Source organism: Xenopus tropicalis, chromosome 9, assembly GCF_000004195.4.
Source record: "Xenopus tropicalis strain Nigerian chromosome 9, UCB_Xtro_10.0, whole genome shotgun sequence".
Lineage (NCBI taxonomy): Eukaryota > Metazoa > Chordata > Amphibia > Anura > Pipidae > Xenopus > Xenopus tropicalis.
Window position 1 is genome coordinate 66922376 of NC_030685.2, and position 26819 is coordinate 66949194.

The following is a 26819-nucleotide window of genomic DNA, read 5'->3' on the forward strand; positions in this document are numbered from 1 at the left end:
TACAGTAACACTACTATAATTTATATAATAAGCTGCTGTGTAGCCCCGGGGGCAGCCATTCAAGCTGGAAAAAAGGAGAAAAGGCACAGGTTACATAGCAGATAACAGATAAGCTCTGTAGAATACAATAGTGTTTTATCTGTTATCTGCTATGTGCTTGTGCCTTTTCTCCTTTGAATGGCTGCCCCCATGGCTACATAGCAGCTTATTTATATAAATTATAGTAGGGTTTCTGACGTAAACACACAACTTTTACCAGTGCAGGGCAGCAGCACATTATATTTTAGTTACTTTTATACACTTTCCTTTTTTGGTGTTACTGTTCCTTTAATAGACTTAAATATTTATTTTTGGGTTCTTTGACTTGACATATTTGCCAGCTGCACCCAACCCACCGATGCTGTGAGTCAATGACAGACTTTACTTGCACTAATTGGCCGGTTCCTGCGTGAGTCAGCCATTTGCAATGTATATGTGGCACACAGCATGGATGGGTGTTGGAAGGAGAGTAATGTTACGCTGAGGAAACAAATCAATAAATTGTTTATCTCTCAAACTAATATCTGTCTAACAACCAGCTGGAATGTGTTTCTATGCTTAGAAGCTGAAATGCCCATACAAATCCAACTTTTTGAAAACAAATGAATTGCTGGTATATGCCTTATAATGGCAGTGTATTTATAGATGGTTGCTGAATTTATGCACATATTTAGTTCCCATCATTACGTGGCGTCAGAACGTTATTACGTAATGACTGCAAAGCCACTATATAATAAAGTATTTATTGTATTGGTGCCAGTTGCTACTGATACAAACATACAGTCCCAGTTATATATTGCTAGCTACATAGTAACTGAGAGAAATAATACCCTATGTTACGAACTTGTATGAGACGTATGTTCATTTTTCTTTGAAATCTTTTTACATTGCTGTTTGTCAGAAGTTCAAATAATTTGGGCAGCATGGTGGCTCAGTTGGTAGCTAGGGGCCTGAGTTCAATTACAGCCTGGGCAATATCTGCAGTGTGTTTGTATGTTCTATACATGCCTGCATGGGTTTCCTCCAGGGTAGGTTAAATGGCTCCTAACTAAACTGACCCTAGTGTATGTAAATATGATTAGGACTTAAAGGGTTATGTAATGAAAGGCACTAAGTTTGCCCAGGAGTAATATCCCATAACAACCAATTAGCTGGTGAATGTTCTGGTCACCTGTTTAAAAGCAAACATCTTATTGGTTGCTATGGGTTACTGCTCCTGGGCAAACTTAGTGCCTTTTATTACATATGGGGGTTAGACTGTAAACTCCACTAGGGCAGGAGTAAACTCTGAAAAGTGCTGGGTAAATACAATGTATGATGGTGCTATATAAATAACAGAAATACCTTTGAATCCGCTTCCCAGCACTGGTGCATCAGCTCTGCAAAACTTTGAGGACAACTACTTGGAATGGTTAACCTCTGAAAATGAAACCCCCCCAAAAACAACAATTACTTTGAGTCCACAGCAAGACATACAGTGCAAGTGTTGAGTACTTTATTCTGCAAAACTGGGTTATCACAGATTTCTAAGAATAATTGGAGAAGTGAAACAAAATAAAGAATTGAAGGAGGAAGGAGATTTTGGGACATCACATGCCATTTCAGCACAAGTGGGGAGGGACATCAATCAGACCTCATGTCACTCTGTAATGAATCAGCCCTCGATAATGAGCCCACATGGATGTACCATCACTCGGGCTTTATAAATGAGAACGTACAGAGGCCAATTATGTCATGATCTAAAGTATCCTTGAGTATTAATCCTTCTTTTCACCACCCCATGTCTCTGACTACAATGGATAAAGGTACTGAGCTGTGATGTTATGTCACTATAAATAGCACCGTAGCCAGCTGGCAGATAGGCCATCTATCTACTCTGAGACCCCAGCCTCATACAGAGACCAGAAGATCTCCTAATACAAATTAAGAGACTTTTTCTTGCCTACAAACTGAAACCTGGGATTGGGCATCCATTATTATTTATTTTTCTCAGTTTGGAGCCCCCTTCTTCCTTCATCGACTAAAGGTCCTAGGTTACAGCAGTTTAGTATAATGTTAATGTACAGGTACATAGCAGACTAAAGGTGGCCATACAAGGGCAGATTTGAGCTGCTGATTAAAGTCCTTCAGAACAATTTGGCAGTTTATATGCCCGGGTATAGGGCCCTCCAACAGACCTCCCCGACCAATATCAAGCCAACAATCTGCCAGATCTCAGGTTGGCTTGATTTTCACTTTGGATCAAGGGAACACATCAGCTCATTGATGCAGTCCTCGCTCCAGTGGCTCCTACCCCCTTCATTGTAGGATTAGAAAGATATTACTAGGATTAGAAAGATATTACCCATTTGGTGACCTCGCAAAACGAGCGGATCTTATAGCGCATGGCCACAGTAAGTGTTTAATATAGTAAGTTGCAATATTTGCACCAGGTCTGTAACCCCATGCAATCAGTAAGCAGAATTACTGGTCATCTGTTTCAAAGCAAACATCTCATTGATTGATATAGGTTACAAGAGCTGTTGCAAACTTTGGTGCCTTATTATGTTACTGACTAAGCTGATTCTTTCTGTTCTCTGATAAAGCAGAGAGCAATTTGTAAACCTGGTTTCACCAAGCGGTTACTCATTTTCTTAAGTTTGAGTCTTAAGTTTGCCGTAACTTCCCTATCAGTAAAAAACCAAGGCACAAAGCCGAGTACATAGGAAATGTATATTTTGCATATCAAATAAATGGATGTCTATCAGTGAACATTAGAATGTTTTACACACATTATCATATTTTATGTGAAGTCATATGCCCCCAAATAGTGTTTTTGGAAGTTTTTGTTGTATGCTAAGGTTACCATATCATCTGGAATCTAAGAGACCTGTAATTAGCAAATGGCATCATTATGTAATTAAGGACACATGCCTAGAGATCAATAATTACCTAAGGAAGCCTGAAAGAATTATCAACCCACATGGCACTCTACTTCGTCTCCAGGCTGGTTCTGCTCCATTTACCGCTTTGCTACTGACATTAGGGATCCCCACCTTTTGGGTACCTCATTACACTACGTGCTTTAGAAACAAACACACTACACATTTTATGCTTCAGTTTAGGTTTCTGAAGCCCATTTCATTACCAATTCAATCATATTGAGCATCTGCTAACTATTAACTATGAGGGGTCTTTATTAATGGGGAACCATCACTATTACAATAAGATTTATTATTTTTTTTCTTTTACAGTTAAATAATTCTTAGTTCCTCAGCCTAACATGTTGTGGGTCACAGACAGAGTCAGAGATCAGTACTAAAAACAATATTAGGTTTAGGAATCACATCCATAGATTATCAATATTTCAAAACTATAAGAAAAAAGTCTTTATATAATGATTTTGTAATCATATCCTACAGTTTTGTAAAATTTTTACAATACTTTTTAAACACAGGGAACTCTGCCCAACCTAACAACCCAAAGTAACAAATCAATAGCAATTACTAATAGCAATTATGCTTAAGGGGTGATTTGATAATATAAATATATAAGGGGATCATATAATAATCTCTTTAATGATTTATTTACCAGTAGATCCTTCCAACAGACACAAGGGCATCCATTCTAATTAAAAGAAAGGAGGTAATGTCTAAATATTTGGAAAGGATTTTTTACAGTGAGAGTTGTGACATTGTCGAATACCCTCCCTGAATCAGTCGTACTGGCAGATACATTATATAGCTTCAAGAAGGTCATTGGATGGCTTTTTAGCAAGTGAGGGAATACAGGGTTATGGGAGATAGCTCTCAGTACAAGTGAGGGAATACAGGGTTATGGGAGATAGCTCTCAGTACAAGTGAGGGAATACAGGGGTAGGGGAGATAGCTCTCAGTACAAGTGAGGGAATACAGGGTTATGGGAGATAGCTCTCAGTACAAGTGAGGGAACACAGGGTTATGGGAGATAGCTCTTAGTACAAGTGAGGGAATACAGGGTTATGGGAGATAGCTCTCAGTACAAGTGAGGGAATACAGGGGTAGGGGAGATAGCTCTCAGTACAAGTGAGGGAATACAGGGTTATGGGAGATAGCTCTCAGTACAAGTGAGGGAACACAGGGTTATGGGAGATAGCTCTTAGTACAAGTGAGGGAATACAGGGTTATGGGAGATAGCTCTCAGTACAAGTGAGGGAATACAGGGGTAGGGGAGATAGCTCTCAGTACAAGTGAGGGAATACAGGGGTAGGGGAGATAGCTCTCAGTACAAGTGAGGGAATACAGGGGTATGGGAGATAGCTCTCAGTACAAGTGAGGGAATACAGGGTTATGGGAGATAGCTCTCAGTACAAGTGAGGGAATACAGGGGTAGGGGAGATAGCTCTCAGTACAAGTGAGGGAATACAGGGGTAGGGGAGATAGCTCTCAGTACAAGTGAGGGAATACAGGGGTAGGGGGGATAGCTCTCAGTACAAGTGAGGGAATACAGGGTTATGGGAGATAGCTCTCAGTACAAGTGAGGGAATACAGGGTTATGGGAGATAGCTCTCAGTACAAGTGAGGGAATACAGGGGTAGGGGAGATAGCTCTCAGTACAAGTGAGGGAATACAGGGGTAGGGGAGATAGCTCTCAGTACAAGTGAGGGAATACAGGGGTAGGGGAGATAGCTCTCAGTACAAGTGAGGGAATACAGGGGTAGGGGAGATAGCTCTCAGTACAAGTGAGGGAATACAGGGGTATGGGAGATAGCTCTCAGTACAAGTGAGGGAACACAGGGTTATGGGAGATAGCTCTCAGTACAAGTGAGGGAATACAGGGGTAGGGGAGATAGCTCTCAGTACAAGTGAGGGAATACAGGGTTATGGGAGATAGCTCTCAGTACAAGTGAGGGAATACAGGGGTATGGGAGATAGCTCTTAGTACAAGTGAGGGAATACAGGGTTATGGGAGATAGCTCTTAGTACAAGTGAGGGAATACAGGGGTAGGGGAGATAGCTCTTAGTACAAGTGAGGGAATACAGGGTTATGGGAGATAGCTCTTAGTACAAGTGAGGGAATACAGGGTTATGGGAGATAGCTCTCAGTACAAGTGAGGGAATACAGGGGTAGGGAAGATAGCTCTCAGTACAAGTGAGGGAACACAGGGTTATGGGAGATAGCTCTCAGTACAAGTGAGGGAACACAGGGTTATGGGAGATAGCTATTAGTACAAGTTGATCCAGGGACTGGTCCGATTGCCATCTTGGAGTCAGGAGGGAATTTTTACCCCATGTTCATGTTAATAAGCCTGTATTTCTGTTATAGTTAATTGTGCCAAAGACAATTATAAAGTCAGAGTCTGGGATATTGGGAGTCTCTTATAGAGAAATATATGGAAATCCCCTCCATAACCCACCCTGGAGGGAAGGATAAATGGAAGGAGACTGACAACTCTCTCATACAGACATGTAAACATGCTTTTGACTGTGTAATCTGGAAGGTAGGTATAAAAGCCTGCAGGTCCTGGCTGCAAAAGCTGCTACATTATAAAATCATTACCTACAGCAAATAAAATTAAACTTTGAACTTGATAAAAATTGCATGTGGGTCATTCAGTCCCTTACAAACATTATTTATAACTATGACCCCACTGGCTAAAGAAAAGAGAGAAGGATGTGTGACGCTGTGCTTCCCTCGAACAGACAGAGATGAGAAAGTTTAGAAAATCTTATAAAACACAAACACTGATTCAGCCTATGACTAGTTGACCACTGTGTAGCATAGAATGTAAGAGTTTTAGGGAAACTACAATTGCGGTTAGCACTGCTGCCTTACAGTGCTAGGGTTATGACCCTGACTGGGGCACAATCTTAGCATTTGTATGTTCTCCTTCTGTCTGCGTGGGTTTTCTCTGGTTTTCTCTTACACTTCAAAAACATATTTAGTTCCCCATTGCTCCCAACGGAAATGACCTTCGGCCCTAAAGTGTGTGAGCTGTGTGGATGTAACAGTGAAGTTAGATTGTTAGCTCTGCCAGTGCAGGGAAGGATGAACAACTCTGTTAACATTCGCACTTCATGCTAAATTAATCTTTGGCACCGCATTTGCCATGGAAATAAATGAAATCAGTAGTTGGAAAGGCCACAGAAGTGACTGCCAGCTGAGACAGCAATCACTTGCTGGTGGAGACATTCTAGGGCTGCAACTGGATTGGTGGCCACTGACTTCATGTAATAAACTGAATGAAAGAAACTTTGCAGGAAGTAAGTCTTGCTAGCTTGGATATGGCCTTGCTCCTCACTACCCCTGAGCTACCTCAGTCAATATTGCTAACGCAATCAATTATATGGCCCTAATAAACATTATAATAAAGAAGTTATCTAATGTTATAGCTCACTCAATTAACAAAATTAAACACAAAGAACAGACTCCAAGCAATCTGTAACTCTTTACAGAAATGCAACATTACATGCTATACCTAAGTTCCAATACTTGCAGAAACGCTAATGCATCACCAATTAAAGGCCCCATTTTTGCTTTGTAAACAAAAAAAAATCCTTTCATAAGTTGTAGAAGGAAGTCTACAATGTGTTTACCCCACTATAGAATTTTTTCCCAGCTAAATGTTTGAGGTAGAACCTCACAGTTCCGGCTCAGCCCTGCCAATACATGTTATGAGCATATCTTTAATGTCGAGTTGAACATACTGCAGGAGGCTAAACTGTAATTTTCTTCTTTTTTTCCCCTCTTCTTTTATTTTTGAGGCTCTCATCTAAGTGACAGCAAAGTGTCTCCTGCTGAGAGAGTTAAACTGAAGTAGCTGAAGGTCTCTCACAGAAATATCAACTCCTGGCCAGTAAAAAGATGCCCAAAATCGCGGGAGACGGAGTTAAACGGGTCCCCTACCTTGGATGCAATGGCTTCTTTCATCACGAAGAACAAACCCGCAGGTTACCCTATTGAGACTGAGAAACTAGTACAGTAGTTCTCCAATTTTTGATCTACAGCTTCATGATGTGAAGCCGCAACAATTAGATGTAAAGGGTCCATTCATGAGGGATAACATCACTTTGACCCTTTGTGTTAGCTCCTACTGGTAATCTTTCCATAAACGTTCAACTTACTTTCAATTTGAAGAAGATGAAAAAGTCTTTTGCAAAACCCCCAATACTGTTTTCATATCTATCAACTGGATCCGAGCATAAAAAGTAGCCTTACCTCGTTTTTTTCGACGACAAGCCAGGCTACTTGCAATCCTTCCAAACCTTTAAAGGGGACCTCCCTTGTTAACATTTCCCAGAGAACCTGACAGTTCACATAGAACATAATGGGAACAAAAATAAAAAAAAAAAACAAGTTTTATTAAAAAAAAATGTTAAAATACATTCATTCGACAAATACATATTTCCATTTTTGGGGGAAGAAAGTCTAGAATAAAACCCAATATATGGCTTGAAGTAGCAAAATATGTAGGTGCAAATACCAGTTATTTGCAATATTACATTATTAGAAACATATTATTAATTGGTTTGTTTAAAAGGCTTATGGTTTGTGGCGAATGCAAAATATTTGGTTATTAAATGCAAAACAAACACAAGATAAGCAAGTTACTCATTTATTTCAGTATCTGTATGTCTAACATGGGTGGGTATGTATATGGGGATCATGTTCTTATAGGGTTCCTCTGCTGCCCTAACACTTATTTGCAGTTTTGCATTTAGAAGACAATATCGCTTTTCAACAGATTTAATTGGCCAGAAATAAAAGAGATACGGCAGTTCAGCTACTGGATAATGTAACAACTTAAACCTCATTTCTAAGGTATTTTACTTTGATCCAATGGTCAATGGGTTTCTTTAGTAGAAAGCGAACATTTTCAGAAATGTAGTAGGTATTCAAATAATATACATGAAACATAATACAAATAATAGTGGACATTTAGTCAGAACCACAGTCTATAACAAATGCAACTGGTCATATTAAGTAAATTGTCAAGACGATTGATTCTTGATCTTTCTTGGGGTATTTGGATGTAAATCTAACTCGGTAAAATAGACCATCTGTAAAGCCATATTAAATTAACTTGTATTAGAAAACTGATGTACTTTTGTCTTTCTAGACCTCATAAATATTGTTCTAGAGGAAGCCCATTAATGAAGAAGAATTAGAGAACCCTCTTTGGAGACTGGCAATACTATACAATTGAGAGTAAATGAAAGCATCAGTCCCAAGGCACCTCGGCAACCAAACATCAGCCATCAAATGAAGAACATTCTCAGCTGGATCTCTCTGAATGTGTCTCCCAATTACACGGAACAAGCCGGCGACACTGCAAAACTCTCAACAAGATGTTTTCTAATTAACACTCCTGTTAAACTAGGTTGCCAACTAATTGGTGATTGCAAACAACATGCTTTGCTCTTTTGATAATGAATGAAGCACATTACCAACTAACATTGCCCTGATCGTTCTTTTTCGTGATATTTTTTAATTCTTAATTTATATAGGGCAGGCTATGCGCCTAAGCAATACCTTAGCAAAAATACAGTACCATAATGTCAGTCTTTGTATATTTATACTGACAAGACAGTGGGACTTTATTAAAACTGCTAAACAATACATTTATAATTTTCATGAATACACAGTTGCCTAGTTAATTTGGGTTGCAAAAATACCAAAGTCCCTTAAGTTCAACCCCCTTCCAAGGGCACCCAGAACCCATGTACACAGACCTATACTAACCTATAGATACATTCATATATATATATATATATAAAAAGATACATCATCATCAATTATTTATATAGCTCCAGCAAGTTATGCAGTGCTTTACATTCATTTATATCAATGGGTGGTCTTACAATAATATGACAGGCAAAGGTTACAGAATAAAATGGGATCAGAGGGTGGTGCTCACAAGAGCTTAGTCACATACAAATACTATATGAACTGTAGATCTTAAGACCAGTGTGGCCTTGTAAACTATGTTGTTCAAGAAATTATCCAGGCCCCTCTTAAAGGCATTATTAAAATCTGCCATCACAACATCACTTGGCAGGGCATTCGCCAACCTCACTGCCCTCACCATCAAGAACCATTTTCACTGCATTGAATGAATGTTTAGCTCCTTAAGTCTAAAGGCATGGGCTCTGACCAGTTTTCCATTCTTTTAATCAGTTTAGTAGCTTATCTCTGCATTTGTAGCTCATTAATTGGAACCTAATACTGCACTACTGCATACTCAAGGTGAGTCTTAATGGCAACCAAGAAGAGGGATCCGTCAATTCATTGCCTTTTTTATGCAAGGCAGCAGTTTATTTATTTTAGTAGACATTGCCTAGAGATGCAGTGTCGGTTACCCATAAAAATCCCCAAATCATTTTCAATTAAGGATTCTCCCAACATGCTGCCATTAAGTGTATAACTTACATTTTTGTTATTACCCCTAAGTGCATAATATTTGCATTTGTCAACACTAAATCTAATTTTCCAATTTGCTGACCAGTTCTCCTATTAATATTGGATTTGTACAAAAGAAATGCCACCTACCACACCGTATGAATATGTATCACATGTTTCAGACACAGGAAGGCTCTGAATTACTTCCGGGGCCATCCAAGGAAAGGTCCCTACAAGGGACATATGTGTCGTGTGAGAATGGAATCTTGATGCACCAAAATCACAGATCTGAAAAACAAAATAATGGCACCATGAATTAAATAGCCTTTGGTCAGACAAGGAATTTATACCCAGGAAAATTCTTTTAATACTTACTTTTAATATTCCATCCATCGTTATGACAACTAGAAATTGGGAGGCAAAAGATACATTGTAAGCATATTATATATTTCTATATTTAGAATTATACAGTTATTATAAATTCCCCAGACTTAAGATTGTCCCATTTGGTCTAAATTTGAATACTGTACTCTTGCTGTTTTCTTTTGGAAGGATCCAATGTCTTTATAAAATCATAAATTAATTTCCATCATATTTTCTAAGCATATGGAAAGAAGGGGCAAACGTAAATGAATTTAACACAGGGAATTAGTCATCAAAAACATTACCATTTCGAGATTTGAGGTCTCTGTGTATTACTCGTATCGGAGCTTCCATGTGCAAATAATGCATTCCTGTTTTGAAAGATAGAAAAGAAAAGTTCACCAAAATATTTCCTCTAATTATAGAATTATAGGTATAGATAAGGAATTAGATCTTATATTTGCTCAGCGCTCCATGTGTTTCAGCAAGTTTTGTCTGTCAATCATCATTAACAGCCATTATTGAACACTGTCGCTGTTCTGGGGTTTTCTCAAAGACCATCATACTCTGGGCCAGATTCTATCCAGTGACAAAAAGTCATTTCACGGTTTATCACATGAAAACTAATGGACGAGATTCGATTTGAGTAGAAAAAACTTTTCTTGAATTGCATCTCATATATATGATTTATTCTGCTTTTAAAGGTTCCCCTATTGTATATGAATTTATGAGATTTGCACAAGGCACACAATATTAATCATTTTTCTCTATTCACAGGGTAACACAAATCCACTTATTTATTTTGAACCTGATGAGATGAGAGTAAACAGTGAATGTATATTCTGAGCCATCAAACCTTATAGTGTGTGTCGGTAGATGTAAGTCTGTCAGCAGTATCTCATATATGTTTTAAAATGACCTTATTATTGCTTTGAATTGCCCTCACCGTTAAATATGTAGTCTTTTCAGAAACACTTGCTTAAACAAACAGTCAGAGAAACCGATACTCTCTGCTCTACTTCCCATGAATGAAACTTTGCGTGCCTGGTTTCATAGACACTCTGCTTTTCCTTTTAAATACTGCACCAAATAATGCAAAATATATTGATTTGTATTACAAACTTCAAAGTTCATGTAATTAGGCAGTCATACTCTTTTTCAACCAATCAATGCCCACTTTCCATTTCCCAGATATGTGAGTGGATACCTGACCCCCACAAACAACAACCTTGAAGGAACTTTGTTGCTACAACTGGCACTGAGCCCAATGGCTACGTAGTTTCACAAAGCACCTGGCAAGCAATTACAATATCCTGCATAGTAATGTCCAGGCCCCTATTCATTGACTGGGAATCACCTTGAAGAACCCCAAGGGAATGCAGAATGCACCAAAGCAGCACTGATATATGGGGCTGGCAAAATTTGGCCTCGGCAGCTGAAAGTCACCACCTCCCCCATAGAAGTTCTTGATCTAGCCCAACCTTTCCAATATATTTTTTTTAGAAACCGCACATATTTACAGCAGTGCAGTACAGAATACACTAGGTACACTTCAGTTTCTAGCCCATCACTCACCTTTCGCTACATCCATTGACCACGCCATGATATGATCCATGTCCATGTTTTCACTTCTGGTGCTATTAATGTAGTCGTACAGTGACCCACACGCAGCATATTCTGCAACACAGAGAAAATTAAATGTCACTTGTATGTTAAACCATTAACCAGCAAGATGGAGCCTCCATGGTCTGTGCAGCACAGCACTAGCTGGGGCTGAATATGTTGGGTTCCACCCAATCCAACTTGTTCTGTGCCCACCCAATTCTTAATGTCACAATGCCATTGAGGCATCCCCAGTGTCCGACAGCAACTGCCCCATGACCAGCTCAGCATAATTGTGTATCCAAAATAACCACTGTGGCAATGGAATTGCAAACAAGAGAACACATGGCCATGGAAGGGTGGAGACATCTCCATCTTGATGTAAAGATTCATTAACATTTTTGTTGCAACAGCCCCATGTGTGCTTGCAACCTGAAGTTTAGACAGACATTAGTTTTTCACGGAGCTGCGCCATCTAGTGATGGAAATTAGGAAATGTAAAGCATGATGATATAACTGGCCCTTTAAGACATAAGACATGACTTAGAAAATGGATAATGTTCTTATCCAGACTATACTAACTAATCCCACTATAATATTTATGCAGCTCCCAAAGGTAGTCCTGTGATTGTGTTAATGAATACAAATCCTATTGTTGTGGCACCTCACATTCTGTGTCCCCCATTCCACAACTGCTCAGATGAACGGCACATTAGAACCCAATCTTCTCCTGTGGTACTACCCCTGATTCTACACTGCTCAGATCTGCACTGCTCAAGAACGAATTGCTATATCCTGGTCCTGTTCCAGATTTGTTAATTGCTTTGGGAAGCAGAGTTTCAAACCCAGCGATGCAAAAACAAACACGATTCAGTATGATTTAATTCAAAATTAAACAGCAACACTTATTCAATTAGTAAAGAATGTGCGGCTCTTCTCCTGTTGGATGTGACGGCCAGAATCCCTCAGTATGACATGCTATTAAAAGCTTGAGCTGCTGGGTCTAATGACATCTGACCAACTAAATATATTATCTGCAATGTCATGCAATACATGGAATTCAAACAATGAAATGTGTAGATTGAGTTTAATAATTAAAAAAATATATATATTTCATATATGATCTTACGTACAGGTGAACTCAATTGATTTATCTTCCATTATGGACAAAAAGTTGCCAGGAAAAGGCCCTAGAGCCATCATATGACATCTCTTATCCAGAAAGCTCTGAATTACAGGAAGGCCAACTACCACTCCCAGTCCATTTTGATCAACCTGCAGTTTTTAAAAAATAATGCCCTTTTCTCTGTAATAATAAAAGAGTAGTTTGTACTTGATGGAAAGGTGTTGAGGTATGGAGAAATTATGGAAAAAACCCTTATCCGGGTCCCAAGCACTCTGGATAATAGATCGTATAACCATATAAAATATAAACAATAACTAAGGAGGACTTAAGAGCCTGCCTTTCAAGCACAGGGGTTGCAGAGTTAAAGTTTTAAAGGCCAGGGAAGGACAGGCATCACTACAGATACCACTTTTGTTACACCTGAAACAAAATCTGGACAAACCTCTGGGCCCCTGGGGCCAAACGATCGAATTATATTGGTGGCAATGGGGCAGTCGGCAGGTCCGACTGAATTTTCTAACCAGGCCAGATATGGGTCGGGCAGATAAGCTGCCGAATCGGTCCAAGTCAATCAGATTATTATAATTCTTATATCACTGGCTTGTTACACAGTGCTTTACAGATACTGTTCTTAATCCACATAACCCCATGCTCCTGCAGAGTTTATAATCTAAGGTCCAAAACACACAAGCTCTAATGAATTTAATCAGTTCTTTACAGATCTTGTTCCTCACAGTGTTAGTGCTAATGGTGCAGCGGTGCTCAATGAGGGTCCCTTCCCGTAAAGGTGCCAACACCCTGTCTGTAAATGTAGAGCTCTGAGTAAGTGGCTGTGTTCCCCTGAGCCCCCGCCCAATGGAGCAGGAAGTCAGAAATAAAGACTGAGCCAACTGCTTTGAGATGGGACAGGGGTATGTAGACATATTCTGATCTTTGAACCTTCGTCAAAAATGAAATGTGATACTCGCTGCAGTTGTTGGAGATTTGGCCTCACAGATCTGGAGAGCAGAGTTTGTACATGGCTACAATATGCAGAGCAGATACACCAGTTCCACTGCATTCTCTGACAATGCCTCTAAATAAGCACTGGATAGCTTCTGTGAAATCATGGCAGATACTGGGCCAATGGGGCAGAAACAAATGTTTAATTACCCCAGAACCTGTAGAAATGACTAAAATGCAGGAGTTGCAGGACCTTCATATAGATTTTAAAGCCACGTTTAAGCCATTAAGGTGAAGGGTCACATAAAAAGCTGTATAATTAAAATCCTTTGCAAATGATACACAAAGTCCAAATTCTTTTTATTATAAATAACTTGTTATAAATGTATTTTAAAATCTAAGCTGTCAATCATATATTTACTGCCCCTATGCCTCAGGCATAGAGGCAGGACAGTCAATTACTTTCACTTTCCTTTCAGCCCTTCCTAGATCTTACTGCTCTCCTCCCATTCCCCTTCCCTCCTTACAGTTTACAACATTGTAACCTGTGCATGGGCATTAGGCAGTAGTTGCCCCATTCTGGTGCATACACAAGATTTTGGGATCATACAAAACTTGCCTTAATAACACAAAATGGCCCCTGCCTGCTTGCTGTGATTGTGAATTCCAAGACTGAAGGAAACAACATTTAAATCATTTATATAGTGTAAGAAAAGTTTATTTTGCTCAACTAACATGATATAAAAGGATTTGGAATGATTTCTTAGTGTGACATGTCCCTTTAAGAGCTGTAAGGTTCATCCCACTATTTGGCATCCACTAGGCAAGGTCCATACCTACAATCTAATGCTGAGAGATGCTTTTGGTGTCAGCTATGCAAGGATCCTGCCTACAATCTAAAGCTAAGAGATACTATGCTTGCTATGGTTTCTACTATGCAACTACACAATCTAATAGTAAGGGATTCTATCTAATGTCCACCATGCAAGGTCCTCACTTATGATCTAATGCTTTATGCATTACAATTATGTGATTTATGCAATCTGAAGGTTAATTCTAAATTAGACTAAATTCTTTGTACTGTAATATCCTACCCAAACAAGTAGAAGTAGATTGTAAGCAAGTCTGGCATGGACAGATGAACAAGACTTGGGTCTACCTGAACTGTAACTTATCTGCCTCAGGATTGCTTTTCAAATCAATATGAGAGGATAAAGGTCACTATTAATAGCTGTGAGCAAGTGGAAAAAGAATTTCATTCTAGGAAACAAACATGTGATATGAGTTTGCTATAGAGATAAATGATTTACCTAACGGCACTTGGTGCCTTACATATGTCGCCTTGCCAGATACGGGATAGCTGTGTATGCACATTACTGAGCAATATTCCACTTGGCATAATGTAAACTAATGTCAACCTTGGCATTTGGATAAGGAATCGATGAATGAATACATTTGGGTTCTCTCAAGTTCCCCAGCATCATTTAAATAAAAGGATATTATCATTACAACATCTACCATTTTTATCCATGAACCAACAAATGTATTTTTTAGCTGCAATATTGGTGTGTAGGCGCCATCTCAGTGCATTGTGCCTGAGTCTGAGCTTTCAGAAGGAGCCAGCGCTACACAATAGAACTGCTTTTAGGTAACCTATTGTTTCTCCTACTCAGTGTAATTAAAGGAGTCATGACTTTGCTAAGCCAGACTTGGATTTTTGCCATTGAGTGCTATTCTCATATCTACCACTACTTTTTAGCAATGCAGCTGTCATGGAGCTGCTATCTTGCTATTGGCTTCTGAGGGGGAAAGGGAGAGGGGTAATAACACTCCAACTTGCAGCGCAGCAGTAAAGAGTGACTGACGTTTATCAGAGCACAGGTCACATGGCCGAGGGCACCTGGGAAACTAAGAATATGTCTAGCCCCATAACAAATTTTAAAATGAAATATAAAAAATTTTTTAAAAAAATTATTCAGGAGCAGCACTATTAACGGATGCATTTTTGTAAAAAATAATGTTTTTTTGTGACAGTATTCCTTTAACTAATAATTTTCAGCAGTTTTAAAGTTTTTTAGTGCTATTACAGGAGTATCTATCTGTAATTCTATTCTATCCACTACTGCTTTAGAATTATCTGAAGTCATGATCTGCAGAGAGAATCATCGGAGAGCATCATTCCTTTATAACACAAAAGCTTCATTCCTACATGAATTTGGTTACATGGTTACAGACACAGGGTTTAGTCATATGATTTTCAAGCCCAATTACTGTATCCATTACTATGATTGGTTGAACCCTAACCCACAAAATATTGCCATTGTAGGACCTGCACCCAGCCCGTACCCACATCTTTCTGCTCTGTACGCTACTTCTGCTCGTGCTTTGGGTTCCAAGAGTGACTTTGGGAGCAGAAGGAGAGCGCACTTCCCTGTACTTCCCTAGACTGACCTGCACCCAAACCCAAAATGGTCGCCCAAATTTCAACCCTTACCCACCTGACTAGGTCCTGCCAGTATTATCCAAGTTCCTTCTTCAAAAGATAATTTTGTGTATGGCTACATGTAGTCCAGTAACGTCACATCTTATTAGGATTGGGATTATTATTACAGGTACAATGATTTCTCCAGGTCAACTAACCCAGACAAAATAACCAACCAGACAATTTTTAATTGGCTTTTATGTGTTACTACAACTGGAGCCAACATTTCACTTACACTAACATTTTCCTAATTGAAACCCCCCAGACCAATGAAGTATGCAAATATGTAGATTAAGAAGGGTAGAATAATAATTATAGGAAAATAAAGTGAGAATAACTCCACTTACAATGCTCTTGCTATGTAAGAGGGTTGCGGGTCTTGTCTATATACTTTTCTTATATTAGCTATATTTTTAATCCTAGATTTAAATTTTTTTTTTATAATATATTTTTTTCTAACCCCGGGAACTTCTGATGATGTTACTTCCCCCAGTTGCAGGTCAGGTCAAGTAGCAGGTTCAAGTGGGTTGAAATGCGGGTTGCGGGTTTGGGTTATTGGCCACAGATTTGGTTCTTAAAAATCGGTTCAGTGCAGGATTCTAACCCCAGCATAGATGCACGCAGCTAAATTAGGCAAAAAATATTAGCCAGATAACAGGAACAAAGGCACAAATGGACACCCTTGCACCTTCAAGGGGCATGGAACTGCATTAACAAACAGTACAAACAGTTCCTTCTACTTCATGCAATACCCCTAGCCATAAGAACACACAACACACAAAGAAAGCCTTGTTAAGTACTGGGTTTTCTTGCCCCGGGGTGTGTTGTTCATTATCATGCTCTAAAGTTTCTACATGGCAGAAGTATAGATGAGTGCAAGTTGGTTGTGCATGGCTATGGCAATATTAGTTTATCTAAAGAAAAAAAAACGTAATACCTATCAAGGGTAGTATTTGTTTATCTCCAAAAAAAAACTAAAGTAATGTAATAAACGGTACATAAAAGTAGAAAGAGAGGTACAATCACTGGGGGACGGGGGGGGCATCAAAATGTTAGGCACTCCCCAGTGATTGTAATCTCTTGCCTGATACCCCAGGCTGGTGCTCCTGTCAGGAGAAAACTGCACCAGCCCTGGGTAGCTGTGACACAGCGATCCTCTACCTTCTTCTAAAAAGCCCAGCTATGCACAGTAGAGTCAAAAGCCGAACTTTAACAGTAAACTTGGCATTTTCACCCTACTGTGCAAGCATCGGACCCCGGATTTGGAAGAACGAAGACAGGCGGAAGATCTCTCGCTCGCAGCTACCCTGGGCTGGTGTGGTTTTCGCCTAACAGGAGCACCAGCCTGGGGTATAAGGTAAGCCATTACAATCGCTGAGGGGTGGCTAACATTTTGACACCCCCCAGTGATGGTAACTTTCCTTCTCCTTTAAAATGGAAATAACGAGGCCACACATGAGTATTATGAAGTACTGCCACAATGAACACCAAGGCATGAAGTAATAAGTTCTGGTGCTTATTGCAGCACTATAGAATGATACGGCTCCCTCCCTGCTGGAGTGCTGGAATGAAATGATCGGTTAATTTGTTTACTTTGATGGCTTTTTTGTTTTGTGATATAAACTTGTCTCCATATGTGGATAAACTCTGAACAAAGCCATCTTTCACTCTGCGAGGATAGTGCTTTAATGAGACTTTGTTGATACGGACATGACCCAGCTCTGGTTGCAGAGAGAGGTGCCACTGATATTTCTGTCAGCAGCAAGATGTTACAGTCCAGAAATAGAGCAGGGGAGGAGAATTACTAAGCTCCTATTAATCAGCGGCTGTGCTCAGCATCGTGCTTCTCTCCAAAATATAATAACTATACACAGTTTTGTCCACGTTCTCGACAGATCTAACATCACTTTCTGAGTGGAATTTATTATTGCATTATTAAACAACTTTACTATGCATAAATATATCCATTAAGTGAAATGCAGTTATGTGACGCCCCTATCCTACTCTCCGTCGCTTACGCTGTATTTGGAGATGGTTGTTCAGCGACCTGTGCAGTCGCACTTTGCATGTGAAAAAAGTGAATATATGTCCACATTAGCCAATGGTAAATGCCGAGACACCGGGTGATCCTTCCCTCACAGTCATACCTTATAATAACAATCAGCAGCCTTACCTGTAACAATACAATAATTCGGAGGTTCAAGTACAGCTCCATAAAACTGGATTACATTTCTGTGACTGAGCATGCTCAGTATTTCTGCCTGTAAGGGTAAAAAAAAAAAAAAAGAATCAGGACACGTGAGTACATTTCTACATAGATCCATGTGCATATTTCCATATGAGGGTACACTGAATAGATAAAACTCAGCTAAGGCTGAAGGATCCTCCAGTAAGAGTCCTGCCTTGTCTACTAACACTCAGCCCCCGGGTATGTGTTCATGATATCATTACTGGATATTTCTTCTATTTATTCTATTATCTTGGTCTCTAGACCCCACCAATTTGGCACAGCGAACCGTTTTCTGCTGTTCTTTATTGGCTCATTCAGGCATTGACTGGGCCAAGAGGAATATCCTATGGGGCACACAGGGCTGTGGAAGCTGCTAAGGGCCAATAGCTGTACATGGGTCCCCCATGTGATCCATCCAAGGAGGGGGGTGCATTTGGAAAAACCCAATCTGTCCCAAAACTAAGGAGAGGGGATCAAGCTTATCTGGCAAGCTGTGTGTGGCCTGCTTTCTTTTCTAAACAATTACTTTTAAATATCATTTCATGGAGTGCAGTTTTCGTTCAGCATATATTTTACTTTCCAATTGTAAGATGACTATGAAGGTCATGGTGTATCTAGTATAAATAAATCTAAAACAACTGGACTTGTTAAGTAATCTTGCTTTAGTTGCTTTAGATTTATTTATACTAGATTTCCAATTGTAACTACTCCGTATATGTGTATAACAATACCAACATTAATCACTTGCCTCCTTTCTCTTACATGGTATCAAATGCCCGGTGACAACTTTAATGCCTTTCTTCTCTTTTACAATCTTTAAACCTGCTCCTTTAAGGTGGCCATACACACTACAGTTACGATCTTTCCCACGACCATTCGTCCACTCTACTAACGTTAAGAGCTGAATTGTCAGATATGCAGGTAGAAACAATAGAATTCTACCCTTTCCTGACGATTTGATCCAAATATTTAATCCTGACGATCAACGAGGCGACTGATTTCCAAGGCTTTTACAGATATTGGTTGGCTCGTCTCCAACCATACATGCACCAAATATCATCCGAAATAAAGTATTGTATGATAATGTATGGCCACCTTTAAAGTGATTCTTGGATTCAAAGTCAGTGTAATGGCAAGCCTTATTAGGATATTGTCATATTATGACCAGTACAAATGCAAAATACATTCCTTATCTTCTAGACTAAACACACAGACTCTTAAGTGAGATAAATATTTGAGCGAGTTATATACACTTTGAGTAAAGTGAGGTTTACCAAGAAATTACTTTGTGTGGCAATAAAGTGCATATGTTTTATTTGATGAGTACACCTTTCTCTCTATAATAAATTCATTTCATTGGCATATTTACCCTTAAGCTACAAACATTATCTCCATAGCTTACCTATCATGAATGTAACAGTTTAATGTGAGATTTTGGTTTATGACAAATCTCATGCATTATTAGCATGCATACGGCAAAGCAGCCATGCAACTAAAGGTTTCAATATGTGCTTATGTAAAACTAACCACAGAGCCTACATCAGTTACTCATGAGGGGTTATTTACTATCAGATAGGTGCTGGTTTTAAGCAGGAGAGTTATGGTCAGGAGCGGGTTGACCATTGAGCGGATGGCACTCAGCACACTGTAGTGATGGATAGGAACCAATCAGCAGCTAGGTGGACCTGATAGGGAACTGACACCTGTCACACACATTGCTTGCGTGAATGTAGGGCTGTGATTTGCTATACCCCTTCTACTGCAGTTCTGGCAGGGACCATTAGGACACACACACCTGAATGGTTACTTTTTAAAGATAATGATCATTTTTAACACAGTGTGAAACCAGCAGCATATATTATTTATTACTGCCAACAAGACTTGGGGGGGTTCATTTATGCTATATGTCTCCTTTAATGCCCGATTGCGCCTGCAAAATGGCACATTGGGAAAGGCATACAAAGGTTATTTTCAGCCCTTACTCAGAAGATTCACTAAATATTAATTATAGATAGCTGCCCATACAAAGACTATTTAATAAATTATAGAGCAAAGAGCTACCTGAAGTTGATCTAGGAGCACCTACTGCTTGGACCAAGGACTCTGGGAGCTGCAACTCTCAGTAGCTAGGTGTGTTTGTCATACTTGGCCTTGGCACTTGCAAAGGATAAACCAATATAGATATTGAGAGGATTCTCAGACTCTCGCATTGACATCACTGACGGCAGAAAGTTGAAGCAAGGGAATGATTTAACAAGCGAGTGCGGCACCAGTGCACATTAGCCACTCTGTGTGCATTTCCTATAGGGATATGAATGAAAGCCCAGGTGGTAGCCGCTTGCAGGCACACTTCTGAAGTGCAGGGAATCCTGGTGTGGATGCGCCATTGTCTGACCCCTCTTGCCCTGCCGTGTATGTAGTCAGAAAACCCATTTCGTTTGATTGCGGAAACGTTCAAAACAGCAAAGTTAGTTTTTCTGATTCGTGTCAGATCTTTCCTTTTGGCTTTTATGTTACAGAAGAGGGAACAGAATGAAGTCGCGTCTCACAACGACTTTGACATTTTGTTTTTTTTTCGGATTTCACTTATGTTCTTCAAAGAGCAATTTTGTGACTGTTATCATTTGCTCTTTTTTAGGAGAATAAACGGGGGGAAAAAACCTGTTTATCATAATGTTACTAGAACCCAAATAGCCGACACACAATTGGGCAAAGCTTCCTGGGTAACTTAAATGCCATACATCTGAGGATAATCTTCAGGCGACTGCTTCATTTAATGATCCAATTATTACTCTTTTGTGATAGAAGAAAGCATTTAACGCCTCCCAACACATTAATTCAGCAAATGTTTTTCTGTCAGACAGAAAATGTAATATTGTTAACTTCTAAAAAAACTAAAACTTGAGATTATGCAGAGCAGAGATGTTTTAGGGGCTACAGTACAAAGTGGGTGCCATAGGAAGGTAGAATGTAGGATAGCAGTTACTTCTAACAGACTGGGTGATATTGGCAATAATCAGTGTCAGACTGGGGTGTCCAGGGCCCACCAAAGCTGCCACCTCAGGGGTCCCCCACTCCGGTCACTAACTCTTCCAGTCGCCACCAGTCTCCACTCCCTTTGTACTGCATGGAGTGGGGGTGGAGCACCCAAGGTGACTGGCAAGCAGCCAGGAGCGGGTCTGGGTCAGTGGGGCCCTCTGGATTTTTTCCCAGGTGTTCCACCCACTCAGCCCAACCCTGTCTCTAATCAGCAGAAAAAATGCTTGCTTTGACATAAGCCTCAGATCATTTTTTGGTCATTGATAACAGTATCAGGGGGTATTGTTTGTCGCCCCCTCAATCCTTTTACACACTTACATAAGGTACAAAATAAGACCAGTCTAGCTCTCAATGTACAACATATCTGTTTCTCTAACCATTCATCCATATACACATTTGTCCCCACATTTTTCTTTCTATCTATCTGCCTGTCTATATATCTATCTACTTATCTATCTCTATATCAATCTATCTTTCTCTATATCTATCCATCTTATCTGAGTAGGCAACATGGGCATTTTGCATCTTATACCCATTTAAAGAGAGTGAAGAAGAGACCCACAGACCTAATGCTAAAGAGAAATAGCCGCTTCAGAAGGCCAGATATCCCCAGCCATAAACATGATAAATCCGCACTCAATGACAGGAGAAGAGAGGGAATCTGTGTAAGTAAAGCCCCTTCCTTTATCCATAATAGGAGAGAGAGGGATTGCTCGGGGCTCTTCTATCACTGCCTCTGAGGAATATTTACAGCATCGTAACTTTGAACTGCTTGCAGGATTCCACTGCACGTGTCTTTGGGAACATCTCAAGAGATAAGAGCTGAATAGAGCCTGCCGGGGTCTAAAGAATTACAGTCACTAGGAGTTTGCAGGGAAAGAAATCCAGAACAATACTTTATGCCCTTTATCTTTACTATAAAAATATTATATGGGTCCAGCTCGAATCATCATAAGACTTATACTTTCACTACAGCTAGAAAGTTGCAAAGAAGAGCACTCCACCTGCTGTTCAGAACAAGGCCTGCAGCAAAGAGTAACAAGCAACATGGCAGCTTCTATATTGACCAATAATTACCGTTGCAAAGTACTGCACAAGTCAAATATTGTCAGACTGGGACTTTTGATTCTACACCCTACGATGCGAACTGACCACACCCAGTTACACCCCAGTCACCACCTTATCTGTCCCTAAACATTTTCGCATTTTGTAAGCCCAGCCCTTTGTCAGATCTGCAAATCTAAATGGAGACAAATGGGATGCATGATACTGTAAAACTGCGACCTCCACTTGTATTAAACTAAAACTAACATTACTCTGACAACATCTGGCTTCTCCTGAGTTTCTGGAAGTTGTAGTTGAGGAACAGCTGGAGAGTCCCAGATCCAGTCATTTTTAGGGATATAAATGACCTGGGGATTTAGAATCTAGAACACTGGAAAGCTGGTACGTCAGTGTCGCTACTGCAGATCCTACACTCTCCGGTACTTAAAGGGTTAAATCATTGATTGCTGGTACAGTACAGTGCCAGCGTGGTTACTCTATCTTACCCTCATTACTGCCAGTCTCTCAGGAAGTAGGCAGCCATATGACTAGTAGGAATTTCCTTTTCACCACATAATATGAAAGATAATAAAGTTACAACAGATAGAGGAAGAAGTAATAAAAAGGGGTAAAAATGTGAGGAGGGGTTAGAGGAATTGCAGAAAGCACACATTGCACAATCAAGGGGAAGCCATTTGCCTGTAAATCTAGGCTACCAGGAAGAAGCCCTTAGATATTATTATCACTGTTTATCCATATAGTGCTGATATAATATGAATTGCTTTTCAGAGTGAATGTTTAATCACACACACGGCACAGGCAAGTTCTTTAGCAGCCGTTAACTTGCCATTATGTTCTTATTTATGTATATAAAGATAAAGGAATACAAATCAAAATGGCTGGCTAAGCAGAAGGGCCCACTGGCACCGGGCATCCTGGCACGCCAGTCTGGCATTGAGCATTCATAACTGTAACATAAGGCTCTGCACTTCTCAGGGTCACTTTCAAGGTAAACCAATTAACCTATCTGCATGTTTCTGGAGTGCAGGAGGAAATTGAAGTACAGAAAGAAAAACCACCCAGATACCCCCACCACCGACTGTGGCAAAAAACCAGAGCACCCAGCAAAAGGGAGCAAAGGGAAAATCACTGTTCCAAGGCAACATTACTAACCATTGAGTTCCAGCAGCAGAATAATGTATTGAGCACACAAGCCTATATCAAGCTGCCAGGTTTAGTCAGACTTACTGGGCAGTACAAAGTTAAGTGAGATGCCGGCACTGGAAACAGTAGTAATATGTGCCTGGGTGCAGTCCTTTATAGAAAACGTTTTCAACAGCATCCAACGAGGAATCCGCACACACAGGAAATAAAAAATAACTTTATTCAAACAATGAACTGACATTTTTGGCTGTGATTCCAGCCAGTGCAAAATATTATTTTCTATTACTGACTCAACTTATAGACATGCACTTTTACATATGAACACCTCCCAAAATTCCTCAATTGTAAATGGAGTTATTTTAGGCTAAGCACTGCTATTTACACAGATCACACCCTTTTATGCCCAGTCACTCCCATATCTACTTCACCCAATTTGACACTAAGCTTCATCCCTTTTAGAGAAATTATGATTACCTGTTATCTATAATTATGGTTTAGGTTTAGTTATCCTTGGAATTTGTCCTGGCCTAGAAAGTTTTAATTAGTTATTTTTTTATTTACAATTTACTAAATGACAGCACGGATGATCTTATACAATATGCAGTTATCGGGGTCCTTTCTACAGATGTCACTTAAAGAATATCCAGTACACAAGGAAATATTGCTGTTGCTGAAGCCAAACATATCCCCAGAGGAGTGAACTTCTAGGTTTTTAGCAATGACTGTGTTATGCCAAGGCCACACCCCATTACAATCAGGCCACACCCACTTACACCACAGACTTGTGTGGTGGTTCCACCACCAGTAATGCTCTTCAAGCCTGAACTTCATCTTTCCAATGGCCATTGACTAAACTGAAATCCAACTGGCACTGCTGATATAGGCAGGTATAAGTCTGAAAACACTCAAATGTGGGAAACATAGGCACAGCAAGCACCACATGAGTCAACATTGTAGGTAAAGCCTCGTGCCAAAACACAATGGGCACCTACACAGTCCGGCTTCTAAAGACCAGATATGGGCCTCACTCCAACTATGGACTTTTTTCCTTAATTAAATATTAATCGCTTTGTGTACAAAACCAGTTATCTCAACCCAAGTTATTTGCCTACAAACATAAAACTTCTTCCTGACAACCCAACCTGCTGTCCCACCATCTGCACCGCAACAGTATAAATATTTACACACGTCCCTTTGGTAACCGAGTTAAAAATGCTGATGCAGTTTTACAAGAATCAACATGCTCCTGCCATGTGCTTGCACCTTAATTAATCAAAGTCATTATATATAATATGTTAGGCTGCCCCTTGTTTCAAGCATAATCATTCATGCCAAGGGGATAGCTCAGGCACACTGGTGATTCACATTGAAAACTGGTCAATATGAGGTTAAGATAAAGGGGGTAATTTAGAAGCATTTCGGCCTTTAAAACATTGTGAATTTGATTTCACACAATTTATATTTATCCTCTGCAGATGCATCTGACTTCAGATCCTTTGTGGCTGCCCTACTGGATCTAAAGTCACTGTCCTCCTCCTCTTCCCCACCCTCAACTACAGTGTCATTATTTGTACTAAGGGGGAAGAACAAACAACAAAGAAAGGGCCCACGTGCAAGCCTTGGCCTTTGCTGCATCACTGAACCAAATCACACAGGAAAAAAAATACTGCCATGTTAGCAGCTAAAGGTAAGGGATCCAATATCCAGAAACCCATTATCTATAAAGCTCCGAAATACGGGAAGGCCATCTCCTATAGACTCTATTTTAATTCAATCATTTTTAACAATGATTCCTTTTTCCTCAGTAATAATAACCAGACCTTGTACTTGATCCCAAATAAGATATAATTAATCCCTATTGGAGGCAAAACTACCCTATTGGTTTTTTTTTAATGTTTAAATTATTTTTTTTGTGGACTTAAGGTATGGAGATCCAAATTACAGAAAGACCCCTTATCTGGAGAGCCCCAGGTCCTGAGCATTCTGTATAACAGGTTCCATACTTATATCTGTTACTAAAATGCAGGGTAACAATCAGGGTTGGTGACGACCATCTCTATCTCCCCGTCAAAATAGGCCCTGGCATTTCAAGTACTCAGAGGCCCAAACAGCCCCCCCCCCCAGCCCAATAAATAGTGACTATGGCATCTTACAGCGGCCCCTTTGGCATTTGCCAGAACCCACAGATTGCCAGTCTGGGCCTGGGTATAACATGCCTAAAAAGCCAGAAAATCAAGGCCAAACCACTTACCTCCTTTTCTATCTTGAGTAGCTTTTTTACAGCCACCTCCTTGTCTTGGGATAGCCATTTGGCTCGGTAAACACTTCCAAAGCTTCCACCGCCACAATTTTCAAAGAACTGCAGGTCGTCAAATTTAATTTGCACAAACGAAGCAGTTAAGGACAACATCTCATAATGACAGTGGGCAGCTCCAAGATGCAACCTGCAGAACAAAAAGAACAAACAATCGTGTCAGTGTAGGGGAACAGTGATATATTATGAGACACTGAAACCCACTTTTAGAGATAAAATGGAGTCTAGCGTGATGTGATGAGTAAAGAACTAAGGACAGACTTGCCCCCCTATTGTAAGCCCTCATTGAGTTTGCTCCAGGTCTAGTAACCCATGGCAACTTACCAGATGTTTACATTCAAACATTAGACATAGATCTTTGTTGCATGAGAAACCCAACCAATAAAATGTAAGTTCTGCCCTATTCCTGTGGCAATTAAAGACCCTCAGTAACGCCCCCAATGACTCCACAGCATGGTGATGTGCCTACAATGTTTGTATCATGGGCCACATTTACATGCTTGTTGCCTGTATGACAAGGGAGCAGGAAAATAATAACCTGGCACTATTTAAACCCTTTCAAAAACAAGGCCAAAGGTACAGAGATCATTAGATATGTTTGCTGTAATATCATATATTAAAGGGGTTGTTTAACTTTAAATTAACTTTTCGTATATAATAAAGCGTGTTATTCTTGCCATTGGTCTTCTCTTTTATTATATGTGTTTTTTGAATTATTTAGATTTACATTCAGAAACTCTCCAGTTTGAAATTTTAGCAGCTATATAGTTGATAGGGTCCAAATTACCCTAGCAACCAGGTAGTGGCTCGATTGAGAAACTGTAATATGAAAATCAGTGGGTCTGAATAGAAAGTTAAGTATAAAAAGTAACAATAACAATGAAATTGTAGCCTCAAACAGCAAAAGTTTTTGGTTGCTGGGGTCAGTTATTCTATAACATACTAAAACTTAACTTAAAGAGATACTGACACCAGAAATTAAACTGTTTTTGAAATAAATTATAACATTGTCTTTGCATGAGCTTTATAATTTTTCCTTAAACATATTTGCCCAATGCTTTTACATTACCTATCTGATCCCTATTTTCCCATATGAGGGGGCGGCCATATTTGTGCA

At 39.8% G+C, this 26819-nt stretch overlaps 1 protein-coding gene across 2 annotated transcripts in view; it reads right to left on the bottom strand.

Annotated features, from left to right (window-relative positions):
• Positions 1 to 26819, bottom strand: part of map3k20 (mitogen-activated protein kinase kinase kinase 20) — a 90919-nt gene that overhangs the window by 52895 nt on the left and 11205 nt on the right. For both annotated transcript variants that reach the window (XM_002934606.5, XM_004917717.4), the window contains exons 2-9: positions 25640 to 25832; positions 18085 to 18172; positions 11335 to 11436; positions 10065 to 10130; positions 9772 to 9800; positions 9547 to 9684; positions 7216 to 7302; positions 1384 to 1458 (exon numbers count right to left, since the gene is read on the bottom strand). In XM_002934606.5, coding sequence (XP_002934652.2) covers positions 1384 to 1458; positions 7216 to 7302; positions 9547 to 9684; positions 9772 to 9800; positions 10065 to 10130; positions 11335 to 11436; positions 18085 to 18172; positions 25640 to 25798 — 744 coding nt within the window. In that variant the 5' untranslated portion in view covers positions 25799 to 25832. The remainder of the gene's footprint in view (positions 1 to 1383; positions 1459 to 7215; positions 7303 to 9546; positions 9685 to 9771; positions 9801 to 10064; positions 10131 to 11334; positions 11437 to 18084; positions 18173 to 25639; positions 25833 to 26819) is intronic.